The sequence below is a fragment of the Pelobates fuscus genome, chromosome 8 (genome assembly GCF_036172605.1).
Source record: "Pelobates fuscus isolate aPelFus1 chromosome 8, aPelFus1.pri, whole genome shotgun sequence".
NCBI classification, from domain to species: domain Eukaryota; kingdom Metazoa; phylum Chordata; class Amphibia; order Anura; family Pelobatidae; genus Pelobates; species Pelobates fuscus.
The window spans coordinates 61,711,665-61,729,023 of record NC_086324.1 but is presented as its reverse complement, the minus strand read 5'-3'; the positions used below and the strand labels follow the sequence as shown (position 1 = coordinate 61,729,023).

At 38.9% G+C, this 17,359-nt stretch overlaps 1 protein-coding gene across 12 annotated transcripts in view; it reads right to left on the bottom strand.

Moving 5' to 3' along the window:
* Positions 1-17,359, bottom strand: part of UNC80 (unc-80 homolog, NALCN channel complex subunit) — a 157,118-nt gene that overhangs the window by 124,710 nt on the left and 15,049 nt on the right. For all 12 annotated transcript variants that reach the window (XM_063429936.1, XM_063429937.1, XM_063429942.1 and 9 more), the window contains exons 11-17: positions 17,158-17,298; positions 16,510-16,778; positions 15,937-16,293; positions 15,247-15,378; positions 11,931-12,078; positions 10,207-10,355; positions 4,566-4,732 (exon numbers count right to left, since the gene is read on the bottom strand). In XM_063429936.1, coding sequence (XP_063286006.1) covers positions 4,566-4,732; positions 10,207-10,355; positions 11,931-12,078; positions 15,247-15,378; positions 15,937-16,293; positions 16,510-16,778; positions 17,158-17,298 — 1,363 coding nt within the window. The remainder of the gene's footprint in view (positions 1-4,565; positions 4,733-10,206; positions 10,356-11,930; positions 12,079-15,246; positions 15,379-15,936; positions 16,294-16,509; positions 16,779-17,157; positions 17,299-17,359) is intronic.

Sequence of the window (17,359 nt, the reverse complement as noted above, 5' to 3'; positions counted from 1 at the left end):
CTTTTTTGTTAAAAAGAAGGATGGTTCTTTAAGACCTTGCATTGACTACCGAGGCCTTAACAAGATAACCATCAGAAATGTATATCCGATTCCCTTGATCACCGAGCTTTTTGATCGATTAAAAAGTTCTAAAATTTTCACTAAGTTAGACCTTAGAGGTGCTTATAATTTGGTGAGAATCCACGACGGTGACGAGTGGAAAACTGCATTCAATACTCGATATGGGCACTATGAGTATACTGTAATGCCTTTTGGTCTCTGCAATGCCCCGGTGGTATTTCAGGACCTTATTAATGAGGTTCTTAGGGAGTTTCAAGATGACTGTGTGATTGTATACCTTGATGATATACTTATACATTCCAGGGATATTGAGACTCACCACGGACAAGTCAGAAGGGTTTTGCACAAACTTCTTCAGCATGGCTTATACTGCAAACTAGAGAAATGCAGTTTTGACCAAACCCAAACTACCTTTCTTGGTTATGTGATTTCTGGGGAAGGGTTTGAAATGGACCCGGAGAAGCTCCAATCCATATTAGAGTGGCCTTTACCTAAGGGTCTCAAGGCTATCCAGAGATTCATTGGTTTCTCTAATTACTACAGACGTTTCATTAAGGGATACTCCTCTATCATTGCTCCCATCACCAATATGACCAAACAAGGGGCTGAGACTAAGAATTGGTCTACTGAAGCACTTCTGGCTTTTAAGACACTCAAGGAGCTGTTTGCTTCCGCACCAATTTTAGTTCACCCTGATACTACTCTACCTTTCCTACTCGAAGTTGACGCTTCTGAGACAGGTATAGGTGCTGTTCTGTCCCAAAGGTTGGGTGTAGATAAACCATTACATCCTTGTGGATACTTTTCCAAAAAATTGTCAGGTACTGAAAGCAGATATGACATTGGTGACAGGGAACTACTAGCGGTTATAATGGCCTTGAAGGAGTGGAGACATTTATTGGAGGGTACTTTGCATCCTGTTACTATTTTGACAGATCATAAAAACTTATCCTATATTGGAGAGGCTAAACGACTATCATCTAGACAGGTTCGTTGGTCCATATTTCTCACTCACTTCAACTACGTACTCACATATAGGCCAGGTTCTAAGAATTCTAAAGCCGACGCCTTATCCCGCCAATATGAACCTGCTGCCGTGTCTGAGCCGGTTTTGTCCTCTATAGTACCCAAGTGTAACATTATCGCTAACACTACTCTCAAAGTTCATTCTCCGCTACTTGATCAGATAAGGAACTTGCAGCATCTGGCACCTAGACTGACTCCGGCTTCCAGACTTTTCGTCCCTCCTGAACTCCAATTGGAGCTCTTACAGTGTCTTCACGAGAGTAAGGTGGCTGGTCATCCGGGTGTTCGCAAGACGTATTCTTTGATCTCCAAGGATTTCTGGTGGCCGTCGTTACGGAAGGATATTAAGGATTTTATCGGGGTTTGTGTGGTCTGTACTAAAACTAAACTACCGCATTCGCTTCCTTGTGGCCTTCTACAACCTCTGGAAATTCCTGACAAACCTTGGTCCTGTGTGGCAATGGACTTTATTGTGGATCTGCCTGTTTCTAAAAAGCACACTGTTATCCTCACCGTAGTCGATAGGTTTACCAAGATGGCACATTTCGTACCTTTGCCTAAACTTCCGACTTCCCCTGAATTGGCGGAAGTCTTTGCTAAAGAGATTTTTCGCTTGCATGGGATTCCTTCGGAGATCACTTCTGATAGAGGCTCCCAATTTGTTTCACGTTTTTGGAGGTCGTTCTGTTCTCAATTAGGCATCAAATTGAATTTTTCGTCCGCCTATCATCCTCAGTCTAACGGAGCTGCTGAACGAACCAACCAAAAGATTGAGCAATACTTACGTTGTTTTGTTTCCGAACACCAGGACGATTGGGTCGGTTTGATTCCTTGGGCGGAGTTTGCGCACAACAATCTCGTTTGTGACTCTACGCATTCAAGCCCCTTCTTCATGAACTATGGCTTTCATCCATCTATTCTTCCCCCGGTTTCTCCTTCCCAAGGAGTGCCGTCGGTTGATGTCCATGTGGCCAATTTGAGGAAGTTGTGGGATCAGACTCGACAGATTCTTCTACACAATTCTGTACTGGTTAAGAAACATGCTGACAAACGTAGAAGGGCGGCTCCGAATTTTGTTCCAGGCGATAGAGTGTGGTTGAGTACTAGGAATATTCGTCTTAAAGTTCCTTCCATGAAATTCGCTCCTCGTTATATTGGTCCCTACAGGATCTTGACTCGAATTAACCCAGTGGCATATCGTCTAGCTCTCCCAGCTACTTTACGCATCCCGAATTCCTTTCACGTGTCATTGCTGAAACCTCTAATCTGTAACAGATTCTCCTCCACAATCGCCCCTCCGCGCCCTGTTCAGGTGGAGGGTCAGGAGGAATATGAGGTTAACTCCATTATTGATTCTCGTGTCTCCCGGGGGCGAGTACAATATTTAGTTGACTGGAAGGGATATGGTCCTGAGGAGAGGAGTTGGGTACCACAAGAGGATGTTCATGCTCCTCGTCTTCGCAGGGCATTTCACTCCCGCTTTCCATCTCGCCCCGGCTCCTTCCGCCCGGTGGGCGTATCTGAGAGGGGGGGTACTGTCAGGGTACCTGAGGTCTCTGCCTCTGAGAGAGGTAGAGACTTGGAGGTTTATCCGTCCGGACGGCATGTCTCCTCGGCCTCCCGCGGTTCACTCGGTCTTGCTAACGCCGGCCGCGAGGGAGTCACTTCCTTTTATAACAGGAGGACCGGAGGTAGACGTCATGACGCCAACCCGGAACGTTCTGTCACTCAAATCTCGGGAGACGAATCAGGACTCACCGGAGGCGTGTCTTCTCTCCCTAGCCAGGATACTTAACAGTGGCTCCCTCATTCACTCATTGCCCTGTCGTGGTTCTAGTCCGCCTAGTCACACAGTGCTTTGTTATTCACTTGTCTTTTGGTTCTGACCCGGCTTTGTTGTTTACTCTCCTGCCTTTCTGTTATCCTTGACCCGGCTTGTCTCTCGCTTACCTGTCCTCTCGTTCCCTCGACCTCGGCTTGTCTCTGACCATTCTATTGTAGTTATACGTTAAGTCCGGCCATTCTAAGGACCGGTATACGTATCTGCTACTCTTTGTACTCTGCGTGTTGGATCCCTGACCCGATCCTGACAATGACATGTCTCTAGTGGCTGTTTCCTGGCAGCAACTAGAAGTGCTTCCATCCAATAGCCAAGTTAAACTCAACTATTTAATCATTGTCTCACAGAGACAAATTGATTGGCGCAGAGCTGCATTTTGCCGCACATGCTCACTAGCCTTCCAATGTTCCCTGCAGAGAAATATTGGTCTGGTTCCTGCAGATCATCAACACTAATAGAAATGTTGACATTCACGTTGAATTCCTGGCTTTTCTAACTTTCATCCGGATAATTTTTTTGGAGCCAGAGAGGCACAGTGGCATCGTGGAGACTGGCACGACTTGGTCTGAAGGGTAAGTAATACTCACATTTTAAACCCTCACATGGCGGGATACACACCAAAATAGGCAGAATAGAATGACAGCACTAGGAATATATGAATAAAAGCACATAGACAGATTCTTCATAGACAGAGAGCGCAAGAGAGGAATTGAAAGAGGCTATTACTTTTATTCACCATATCGAAAAGTCTGGTGGCGTATTTTCATTTGATTATCGGTTGTAGTGAAAGAGATATATAATTATAATCCTGGTACTAAGTACTAATTGCACGCTTCACTCTACTGAGGCTCCCATATGGATTTTTAATGTAAGATGATGAAAATTCAGAGTTTATTCAAGCTTAATGATGGATAAAGAACCACAGGGTTCAATGCCTTAAGTCATGAAGCCCCGTGAAAACTGGGTAATGACACATTCGGCTCAGGTTCATTCGGCTTAGTTTCATTTTAGATACTGGGCAGTGGGCAATTGGAAGCTACTCCTCCACAAAGAGTCATTCTTAAATCTGTGATCATTTTTATGTTCTCACTTTGCTACATTATGCTATATAGAAAAGCAGCCACTTGACTTGTCGAGGTTCCTTAAAACAACCTTAACAAGGTAACTAACCATATTTCCAGAGGTTAATCAAAGACTCCCAAATAAACTGGGAACTATGCTGGCACAGAGTAAACTGAAGTCAACTATTCTGTTCATCAGCAGATATATTTCTGCACATCAAACTTATTTGATGATTACCATTTCCCTTTAAAGAAGATAATGTACATCTCCAAGGTATTGCAAGTTACCAACCCATTGAGACCAGCTACAAATTCTGAATAGAGAGTGAAAGAAGCAGCCTTGCACAGCAAAATAAAAAAAGGTTACTTGAAAGCACGATTGGCAGCACACGGTATTCCTCCGGTAATAGATAGATACAGGTAAAAACAGCTAAGCAGAACAAATATGATGAAGCTTTAAGCATCAGTACTTTCAATTGCGGAACACAATAAGCTGCAGCAAATAAATATAAGAATGGAGAGTATTAAAAAAAAAAAAAAACATTGTGAGTGCCCGTTACCGTGATTTAAATGCGAACCTTTTGCTTCCTGATGGTCTATGGTCTTGTTCCGCATCATCTGATTTTTTCCCGGGTGTCAGCTTCTCTGCACTGTCCAGAAGGGCACTAAGAGCCACCCTTCGAAAAACATTCCCATGTGCCTCCTTAATAAACTGTACCAGCTGTCGAATATCACAGTACAGGCCCTATAAATAAGAAATAAGATCATTATATAGCATACATGCCTTTCTTCAAATTATACAAATATATATATATATATAGATAAAAAGAAACAAAAAAACAAAAGAGAAGTATTAATGCAAAGGAAAAAAAATCCCATATTTAAAAAATATAAGTACATTTCCATCATAAGAAAGTAGTGGTAGTTGGGATTGATCACCTAAATATTCTTTTGAGAAAACTGGTCCATTCTATGTTTCTATGTTTCTATGTTTCACATTCTATGTAGGTTCACCACACCAGTTTTCCACCAAAGGGAAAGGAAGACCAGCAGCTTATATTCAAACCAATATGAGAAGAGAATTAGTTAAAGTTTAACCTTCCTTTAAAAAAAACTAAACTGAATATTCCCTTGTCCTTACTGATACACCAAAAATAAAAATAAAAAATAATATTATATTGGAATTGGCAAAACATTGAAACTTAAGAATCTTAGCTCTTTTAAAAACCTTACTTAAATACCTTGGCTATAAAAATGAGAAGTATTCATGGGTATTCATTACCATGAGAATTGTTGGCTGGCCAAAAATAGTCAAACTGAACACAGAGCTGGCATGGATAGAATGTCTAAATCAGCAATTTGACCTACATTTTTACTTTCACGTCGATTCCTTTTGAATTCATGGCTTTTTAACGGTAATCCTAAGAGTGTTTGATTGATTAAGATTTAGGACTGTAAAAAGCAACATTTCCATATTAATCTTGATTTGATGGTTTGTATCTGAACTGATTACCATATCTGTGATAACACATAAGAACCATCCTGTGTTGTGGACAATGAAAAAGTTATGTCTATACCAGATTTTTTGATTTATTCGAATTTTCTATGTTGCGATAATGACATATGAAATAGAATCTGCTTCACTGCTAATTTACTTAACTCCTTGATTTGATTGAACTATGTCTCAATGTCTTCTGTGACCTCAAAACGCCAGCAGGTCTAGATCACTGATGCACTCAGATATTTGCTCAAGAGACCAACTAGTCACAGTCATATTACTAAGTAAGCCAGGCAGATCAACACTTTCACTTTCAAACTTCAATAAATGTGATTTTGTGTGCTGGTAAAATTCAGTTCTGACATATGAATCAAGCAAATTTAAAGATTACATCAGGAAACATCTTAAATATAGATTAACCCCTTAAGGACAGAGCTTCAGAAGCTTGTCTTTCACTTAATGACAACGGCATTTTTTGCATTTTTTGCTATTTGCGTTCAACTGCAATTTGCATTTTACTAATTTATTGCACCGACACATATTATATACCGTTTTTTAAAGGACAGAAAGGGCTTTAATTTGATGTAACACATATATATATAAATGCTTATTTATTATAAAAAAATACAGAAATATGCAAAAAAATGAATTTTTGTGTGTTTTTTTTACAGTTTTTGCAATAATAATGTGTACATAATTAGTGCAGGTTAAGGAAAGTAATTAAAAATAAATTAATTTAGTTGTTCTGAATTACAGAATATATAATGTGTCTGGGATTTTAAGTTTTTTTTGGTAGTTACAGGTCACAAAGCACAAGGAGTAAAATAAACTTTTTATGTGGAGCGATTTTAGAATTTGGTATGTTTGTCTTGTAAGCCTAATAGCCATAAAAGAAAACAAAATTGCCACACAAAAGTATATATTTATATAAAGTAGACACCACAGGCTATTTACCTAAGGTTGTTTTGACACTTTCTACGTAGCCATTTTACCGCCAACCTCTGCTAAATATTGGAGTAAAATTGTGTTTTTTGGGGGTTTTCGCACACAAACTTATAACAAAGAACTTCTCATGTGTATTTTGTAAAGTTGGTGTGTGCTATTCCTGTACAAAGTTTTATTATGTGTTCAGTTACTTCTGCTGAGTACAACGGTACCCCCATTGTATGTCTTTGTCACTATTTCGTGAAGCTACAGTGCCATATAGGAGACCTGTCCTTTTCAGTATTCACAGTAGAATTTTGAGAGACGGATTTAATGAGCCTATGCTTCCATTTGGGGTATTATAGTAGTTTGACTGTTCAAAAAAACCCCACAAAGGCCTACCATTTGTAAAAGTAGACACTCCAGGGTATCTCATAAGGTGCATATTGTGCCTTAACATGCCCCCATTTTTTTACCATTACATGTCAAAGTATGTGGTAAAATATAATTTTGTGCATATTTTACATACGGATTGCATTTTTGCTGGGCATTTTGTATATTTCATGTGTGCCACTAAGTTCAAACCCCCCAAATTATGCTCAGCTAAGTCTTCTGAGTAAAAGGACACCCCCATTGTATGTCTATGGCACTATTTCGTGAAGCTACAGTGCCATACAGGAGACCTGTCCTTTTCAGTATTCACAGTAGAATTTTGAGAGACGGATTTAATGAGCCTATGCTTCCATTTGGGGTATTATAACAGTTTGACTGTTCAAAACACACCACAAAGGCCTACCATTTGTAAAAGAAGACACTCCAGGGTATCTCATAAGGTGCATATTGTGCCTTAACATGCCCCCATTTTTTTACCATTACATGCCAAAGTATGTGGTAAAAAATAATTTTGTGCATTTTTTACATACGGATTGCATTTTTGCTGGGCCTTTTGTATATTTCATGTGTGCCACTAAGTTCAAACCCCCCAAATTATGCTCAGCTAAGTCTTCTGAGTAAAAGGACACCCCCATTGTATGTCTATGGCACTATTTTGTGAAGCTACAGTGCCATATAGGAGACCAAGCCATATCAGTTTTGACCGAACTTTGAATTTTGACGCCGGGCCTATGTGCAATTTCCAAGCATCTTTGCAGGTTTTAAATTCAAACTACCCCACAAAGGCCTACCATTTCTTAAAGTAGACACCCCAGGGTATTTCAAAAGGCATATTTTGAACCTTAGCGTGGGATCATTTTTCCGCTAGCGTGTACCAGGTGTAGTGGTTATAAGCGTTTTTTTCTGCCTTTTTGACACACAAAGTGAGTTTGCACAGTATATTTTGCAAACCATATGTGTACTACCACTGTATAATACTTCATATTTTGCTCAGCTATGTCTGCTGAGTACAAAAATACCCCCGTATGTACCTTTGCCAGGTATATGTGGACATCGGAGAGGCACATTTGGGACACAGCCATTCCATTTTTTTTCAAATTTTGAATTTTTACGCTGTGCCCATGTCCCATTTTAGAGTATTTTACCAGGCTATATAATCCAAATACCCCATAAAGCCATACCATTTCTTAAAGAAGATATCCCAGGGTATTTCAAAAGGCATATTTTGAACCTTAGCGTGGGATCATTTTTCCGCTAGCTTGTACCAGGTGTAGTGGTAATAAGCGTTTTTTCTGCCTTTTTGACACACAAAGTGAGTTTGCACAGTATATTTTGCAAACCTTATGTGTACTACCACTGTATAATACTTCATATGTTGCTCAGCTATGTCTGCTGAGTACAAAAATACCCCCGTATGTACCTTTGCCAGGTATATGTGGACATCGGAGGGGCACATTTGGGACACAGCCATTCCATTTTTTTTCAAACTTTAAATTTTTACGCTGTGCCCATGTCCCATTTTAGAGTATTTTACCAGGCTATATAAACCAAATACCCCATAAAGCCATACCATTTCTTAAAGAAGACATCCCAGGGTATTTCAAAAGGCATATTTTGAACCTTAGCGTGGGATCATTTTTCCGCTAGCTTGTACCAGGTGTAGTGGTAATGAGCGTTATTAAATGTATTTTTTTACTTTTTAAAACTTTTTTTACTTTTTAAAACTATTTTTTAAACTTTTGTTTTGATTATTCATTTTTTTAAAGTTTCCTAAACTTTCGTAAAACTTTTTTTTACAGATTTAACATTTTTCTAAGCTTTTTTTTTTACGTTAACCCCTAACTAGCAGTAAGCAGCACTAACAGTAAATTCCCCATTTTCCCATAACTCCCACCCACCCCAGCTAACAAAATATTTAATTATACAATATTTAAATTAGTTAATTAAATAAATTTAACCCCTGAGGGTTAAAAAATAAATAAAAGTTAATCGTCAGGGGTTAAAAAAAAAATTAGAACAGTATAATACTGTGATCTGTATTTTGATCACTGTAGGCAGTGATCGACTGGCAGGGAAGGGGTTAATTTTTATTTGGACTGGGTAAAGGGTTTATTTTTTTAAAATTTTTTACTTAAATGTTATTAAAACTTTTTTTTTAACTTAATTTTTTAACTTTTTAAAGCTTATTTTTAAACTTTTTTTAACGTTAACCCCTAGTTAGTGTAATACTAAATCCCCCAATTCCCCACTAACTTCCACCCTCCCCAGCTAGCTAAATTTATAATTTTAAAATATTTAAATTAATTAATAAAATAAATTGAACCCCTGAGGGTTAAAAAAAAAAGAATTAACCCTCAGGGGTTAAAAAAAAAATCAGATCTTAGTAAAATGTAATCCCTGCCAATTGATCACTGTAGTCAGTGATCAATTGACAGGGAAGGGGTTAATTTTTTATTAAAATGGGTAAAGGGGGGGTAAAGGGGGGTGGGATTTTAATTTTACTATTTTTTTTTTCCACCAGGGGGCAGGATCACTGAAGATCCGTCTCCCTGCACTTCACACAGAACCAGGAAGTGCAGGGAGGCGGAGGTAAGTATAGAGAGCACATGTGCCCGCTCAGACATGCTGTCAGAGCGGGCACATGTACTGGGGCAGCCCGATCCGGTGCTCCCAGTCTGCCTCTAATGCAGAGGCAGACCGGAGCACCATTAACCCCACAATCGCCGCGATTGCGGCGATCTGGGGTTAATTTTAACGGGTGACGGACGAGGTCCGTCACTCGTCATTAACGCATTCCCCTGAGTGACGGACCTCGTCCGTCACTCGTCGTTAAGGGGTTAAGGTGTAGAGAGATTTCTAGTGAAGTGAAATACTAATGATAATGGCAACAATAAAACACGTTTACACTTTATTAAATATATATGTATGTCACTGTTAAAAGGATACTGTAAGCACCAAAACAACTTAATGAGGCAGTTTTGGTGTATAGATAATGCCCCTGCAGTGTCATTGCTCAACTCTCTGCCATTTAGCAATTAAATCACTTTTCTTTTTGTTTATGTTGCAATAACCACACCTCTCCTGGCTGTGACTGACACGGAAATATTGGCTTTTTTTCAATCAGATTTTATAGCCCAGTGTGTTTACTTTAGATATTCTTATCTCTTGTTTATTTATCGAACTTTAATTGCACAATAGAGACTGTTGTAAGCTCTAGCAAAGCAAGAGATAGGTGTGATGAGGGCTGCATAAAGTGATTTAACTCATAAATGGCAGAGAATTGAGCCTGCAAGGGCATGACCTATGCACCAAAACCACTTAATTAAGTTAAAGTTGTTTTGGTAATTAGAATGTCTCTTTAACAGAAAATGTGATACCGAAACCATTTTTGTTGATATACTTACTAAGTTCTCTGCACTGTGAAGTTCATGAGTAGTTGAAGCACAACGTGTAATCAGGGACTTGAACATAGAACTAACGATGATTCCCTCCACACCCTGAGCTGTAGACTTGTTGTCCATTGTGGCAAAATTGTTTCCAAACCCAGCTCTGTCTGTAAGATTACAAAATAAATATACATACAATCTATGGTGGTTCCTCGTTTAAATCTTGGAGTGCACAAAAACAAAATGAGAAACACAGTAACCAGATTAGGAGTGCTGCTTACTAGAATAAGGATTGCAATGACAGTGGATACAAGTGTCACATTCTAGAGATAGGTAAAATGAGTAGGGATAAAAGGTGTGAGGGAGAGGAAATCTGTGTAGGGATAGAGAAAATCACTAAGGAGCAGAAATATTTCAGAATTTAGAAGCTCGAATGGCTTGTTCCACTACTGGCTAAGTGTGTTACAATGGGATATCTAATTAGATTAGACCATACCCCGCAACACTTGCTTCTTGAGAAGTAGGATGCCAGTGGGAGAGGGGTAAATGGTGCATCTCCGTGGTGTGATTACGTCACTGGAAGATCTGCCCAAAATTCCAGCGTTCAATCAAGCAGGCCAGCTTTTCTGAAGGGTCCTAATGCCGTGAGTGTAGCGTGAGCGTGTTAATGATGCACTCACGTTACACTTTTTGGGGACAGCTCCCTGGTGTCCCCAAAAGTGAAACACTAAGGAACATCGTCAGGATGGTGGGACAGGGCCTGAAAATCTGGATTGTCCTACTGAAATCGGGATAGTTGGGAGGTTTGGATTGGACTAACCACAATTTCTTTAAATTGACCATGCTGTCACATTAAAGGATCACTATAGGCACCCAGACCAGTTTAGCTCAATAAAATGGTCTGGCTGCCAGGTCTCTTTGGGTTTAACCCTGCAGCTGAAAACATAGCAGTTTCATGGAAACTGCTATGTTTTAATTTAGGGTTAATCCAGCCTCTAGTGGCTGTCTACTTGACAGCCACTAGAGGCCGCTTCCTCAATTCTCAGTGTGAAAATCACACTGAGATGACGCTGATGTCCATAGTAAAGCATTGAGTAAAGCTTTCCTTTGGGCTGTTTGAATGCGCACGCAGCTCTGATCGCACGTGCGCATTCGGAGCTGACGTCAACAGGGAGAGGAGAGTTCACCAGTGCCAAGGGATCCCAGTGCTGAATTAAGGTAAGTGGCTGAAGGGGTTTTAACCCTTTCAGCCCAGCGGGAGGGAGGTCTGAGGGAGAGGGGGACCTAATAACCCTATAGTGCCAAGAAAACTAGTTTGTTTTCCTGGCACTATAGTGCTCCTTTAAGGATTATTAAACAGTGTGAATTATCAGTGTGAAATTGGAATGAATTTCCAATGTGAGGCCAAAATAGCTAAACTGACAAGCTGACTTGGAGTATTTTGTCAGTTTTGCTATTGACAAAATACTCTGAATTCAGTGTGAATTTCCTATTGCACTTTCGAGGATAACCATAACAGAAACACATTTGTGCTAGCGCTGTTTCTGTTTTACTCAATACATCAATAGATGTGGCTGACAATGCATCAAGTAATTTCAAGTAATTTCCTTATTAAATTGAAGAATGAATCATTGCATAAAGTTCAGTAATTTTACTTGAAATTCTGTGAAGAGATTTTCGTGCTGAAATGGTCATTATTCTCCTGCTCGCTCTAGATTAAAGCTGAAGTCTCCAACACTTACTGTCAGTAACAGGCTCCATACAGAACCCAAGGAGAGCATGCAGAAAGTCCACCACGTTATTGAGAGAATCCTTGTTCACATAATCTCTCATAGTCTGACGGAACTGTACCTTATCCAGTTTATAAAGCTTAGTAAGGCAGCTCTGGGCCTAAAGAAAGAACAAATAGACACTATTCAGCCCCTTAACAATAGAGTATTAGTAACGTATCGAACATTAGGAACATTCAATTACTAAAACTAAAACATCTTAAAAAAGTAAAAATTGGTAAATCCACAGAAGATGTCTGTACTTACAACGTCCTCCAACGGGCATGATGCATTGCTTGGCTTAAAACTGCAGATCTTGTCAAATATTTTTTATTGAAAGGTTTGTATTTTGAACAATAATAATCATTGTAAAACAATGAAATATATAGAATAAAGAATAAGAATACATATAAATCAAACAAACAAAAATAAACAGGGGGGGGGGGGATATCCATCCATTATAACATTGATAACATATGCTTTATGAAAAACACTACATAGTGTCAAATAAGGTGTAAAAGCACTTCACATGCACTGTCGATAAAGAGTGGACAAACAAGTGTGTATACAAACAGAACAAGAGTTTAAAAGGAGAGGAACATAAACTACAATCTGGAAAAAAAATCATCATAAAGAGTATTTTCGTTTGACACTATCCTGTCAAAACTGCAGATCTGCTCTATAAAAATACACAGATGGGTCAGAGCTTAATAACACAAAAGGTAAACGACAAAGGCTGCAACCCTAAAAACTCTTTAAGACAATACAAAGAAAATAAACAGGAAAGGGCTGCGCCACTTACAGTAAGATAAAATAAATAAAAATAAAATAAGAGTAAAAAGTACTGAGTCTTTATCAGCTGTGTAAGCAGGCACATATGAAACTGTCTCTTATTAAAAGAGTAGGTTCGGCTGTAGTTCCTAAGTTCTTTACGCTTGGAGGGTGGTCTGGGTGCCTTTGGTCTCTGTATGTGGGCAAAGAAGAGACAGATATTGTGCAATATGTCAAGACTTAGTAAGCCATATATAGGTAATAATAATATTGCACTCACATATACGGGAGCTTTGGCCAGCTCTAGTGTGGATCGCCTATAGTGGTATAATAATTTCCATAACGCGTTTCGTCATAACAAACTTTCTCAAATGGATTAGCTAACTTTTTTCATTAGTTAATCCATTTGAGAAAGTCTGTTATGACGAAACGCATTATGGAAATGGCTTTTTTTATCTGATATAATAAAGGATTTGGGGTTTAACAACAGTTTTATTGTACCATTACCCTTTTATTCCAATGTCGTTTCCTGGCTTTTTAATATTTTTAATATTACAAGTAGTAATATATTTTACTTTTTTATTTCATCTACTACCACTCTCAAGAAAATCCCAGGTGGGGATCATACCACCAACGCTGTCAACATAGAGCAGGGAGCCTGCTCTACACTTGTGAGTATCTTTTTATATTTTACGCAACTACTATTGTTTTACTGAGAGCACTATCCGTGGCTATTTTTTGTTTCATCTCTGAGCCCCTAGGCCACCATCAGCTGAGACCAACCTTCACAAAATCCCAATAGTGGGGATAATACCACTATAGGCGATCCACACTAGAGCTGGCCAAAGCTCCCATATATGTGAGTGCAATATTATTATTACCTATATATGGCTTACTAAGTCTTGACATATTGCACTATTAGGCTATCTCTGTCTCTTCTTTGCCCACATACGGAGACCAAAGGCACCCAGACCTGCCCTATAGTCAACATTGTTATAAATAATACGATGAGGTATTAATAACATATAATTTATGGTATTGGTAAATCACTACTTAATTATTCACTCTGTATACACATACCACTTTAATTTAGATTAATGTTTATATTAATATATGGGTATATTTTTTAAGTTTTATACGTTTTTTCAGTTACTTGTGTGTAGCATTATTATTTTTCTACACAATATGATGATTATTTGTACTGCTTTAAACGTTCTACCTGGTGATACTATAATATACTCCACCTTTATTGTAACAGTAGACTGGACATAATCACATATAGCTACATATAGAACATATGATACATGTACTAATGCTTATGTACCAGTAACACCTTTGTTTTTTAAATTCTTTTTTTTGTGCTGTTCATGAGATAACATAAGCAGGCTTGCAATGCCACGACAGCAGTAACAGGCAGGTCGAAAACAAGCATAGGTGAACATTTGCATGGCATTCAGAGAAAAGGCACAATTTTATAAAATTAATAATACAAGCTAAATTCAAGCTAAACAAGTATGTCTAATGTGCTGGGTCACATTGAGATTGTCAAGCTTGAGACATTAAACATGTAGTGATTAAGTGTGTAAGAGTAACCAATGTTAAAGAGCAGGTTTGTAAATAGAGGCATGCTAATATGACCTAACTAGCTAGACACGTCTACTTAAGTGGCTTAAACTTAACTTCGTCAATACAAGACACGGTAAGTAATGAGTAGTTAGAGACATGCTAGGTATAGATAGCCACTATTGCCTTTTCTCAGTAAGTGTTGCGCTACACAAAATCATAATTAATAAACAAAAGAAACAGTAGAAACATGGGGAGCATGGTGTCATATATATAACACTGTATTATGAGCTGTATTATGCTTGAATAACAAGCTGGCTGATCCGATCCGCTAGGAAGGCAGTCATCCAATGCCCTGGCTGTGTTCAGAACGTCTACGTGGGAACAGTTCATGAGGGTGGGTGACCTTGCAGAATCTGTGTGAGGTGACTTGATTCTTGGGGAACGTACGAATCAGCGCTCCGAACTGCTGGCTACAACCACTAAGTACCTTGCAGTTCGGGAGCATACGAATGAACGGGTATACGAAATACCAGCGTACGTTACAATTTCCACACAGGAAATGGGAGAATATCCCCACAGAGTCTAAATAACCCAAAGGCATCGATTCATCTTTACCTAGGGACATCATAGTTAGATTTACTAACTTGTATTACTTTTTTAAACCATAGGATTTTTAAAGCTATTCATCATTCACTATTGCTATTGACAAAACTATGGTTTATTACAGCAAACCATGAAATCGAAATTACAGTAGATAACAATGGGTATTTATTGCTCTGATTCCATAGAATTTATGGATTTGGTTGAATTTTGTGGAATCATAGAGGGGTATCATAAAATATTCTAGTCACATAACAATGTACTAACTAGGACATATGTATCACAATTGTACATACCACATGCAAAGTGAAGTCACATGCTCCACGGACAAAGTGGCACTTATGTACACTACCTGATTCCTTAAGCGATCACCAGACAGCCCTCTGTGTCCTTCTCCGCAACCATAAGCACAACCCAGAGATTTCACCAGCTTGATAAGCATAGTAAGAGCCAACTTGTGAGTTGTAACTGGGACATTCTCATCCTGGTAACCGAAAGCAGATACAATTGAAATAGTTAGATTCATGTTGATAAAGACAAGCAGATTGGCTGAAAATGTAGAAATGTAAAACAATGTAAAAAAAAACATCTTTTGCACGTCTATATAACTTAAAATGATCGTAATTAACATATTTGATCTAATTACCCTGCCCAATATGAGATTACAGGGAGATAGGAAAAATAGGAAACCTCTAGCAACACATTTCTTGGGGGCTCACCAAGGATACTGGGAGCTGTAGTCCACAACAACTACAGTGTTATATTTGTAGGACAAAGCAAACATTTATTGTACAAGAGATTGCAGCAACATGGCAGCATTTAAATATGGCTTAGACAGTTAGTTAGTTAGTTAATCTGTCATGTTTTGCTGCTTCCTGTTCTATGATGAAACTCTACAATTTGTTGTTTAGAGAAAAAAACTCCTTTGTAAACAATGCTGAGATTTTAAGTTATCGTTACTCTGTCTTGGGTCTTATGATAACAACATTCCAAGTAGGGAACATTTGTGCTTCAGCTAAACATATGACTTTTAGAGTCTAACCTTGTCATTGTTTTTGTCACTCTTGTCAAAATATCCATCTCCACCACTTCCACCATCCCCTCCACCTCCCCCTCCACTGGCTCCCCCACTGGATGTTCCTCCGAATCCACAACTTGATCCCCTTGCTGCTCCTTTTATCTGAAAGTTCCCCTCGCTCTGTCTCTTCTCCCCAGAAACTGATGCCGATCCTGACAAGGAGGAAGATTCATTCTCTTTATTTTCACTCTTCTTCCTCTTCTTCTCCACACAGGGAACTACTCCAAGCTGAAGCAAGCAATCAACGATATTCAAGGCCACATCACATATTCGAGAACTGATGTCATGGTTCAGGACGAGATATACAGCTTTAAGTACAACCTGGGGACAAGAGGCACAATGCTAATTTGCCAGCACTAAAGATGAACCATTACTTTAATAATGCATTTAAAAGTATAAATGAGGACCACTAAATAGTTTAACACCAATACTTCCCTTAAATATAAAATTCAAGTACTATCTATTGATGTTTCTAAGTCACCATATTATATATGTTCTTCTTGGATACATGTCTATCATATCATTATTGCCGCTCACCGAGAGATCCAGCATTCCATTTTTGTGCACAAAGTTGTTGGTTCCATCGATGTGATCATTGTCCTCCAGACTGCTGTAGTTAATGCAAGAGTCGGTCAAGCTTCGCGGAAGATTGGCGCAAGCCAGTGGTTCATGCGGCAGTTCGGGGATGGGTACTTGGTTGCACAGTTTTCGCATGTGCTCGGTGAAAAAGTCAGCATAGCCCACATTGAAAGATGCCAAAGTGGTGTTGAAAGTAGCCACTGTTATAGTGGAGATTTGGGACCTTACTGGAAACAGATAAAATAATGCATAGTTGATAACTACGGACCTCACAGCACTGGGAGATTTTCAAGGTACAATCACAGGAGGTGGGACATGCTATAAGAATAATCCCAAAATATAGAACTCCAGGTTCTATGTAACCTTAAGTCTAGCAAGGCATTATTGGAAATATACCAGATGCACATATTTTTTAGAATGTCTGTCTGGGAAGGAGTAGTGATAGTGGTGAAGAAAATATGAGACTTCGTGCAGCCAACACCAAAAAGCCCTATGATTGAACCAGCTCTGGGTGACAAAATGTGTTTGTTTGTATTTGTTACAAAGTCCTACACACTATCAATGAGAATCTTTAATCTAGCCTGCGCTCACACACATTATACATACCCTCTTTAACAGTATTCTCTCCGTGGCTGTTCGAGTGGTCAGGTAGATCACTCAGTAAAGTGTGATGGGAGTGAGAATGCCGTGCACTCAGGCTCTCCATTTCTGTGGCTGTGTCAGAACTCCCACGTCTGGTGAATTTACCTGTAAATTGTATTTTTGAAAATAACAAATTTAGCAAAAAATGTTAACACAATGTCAAAAA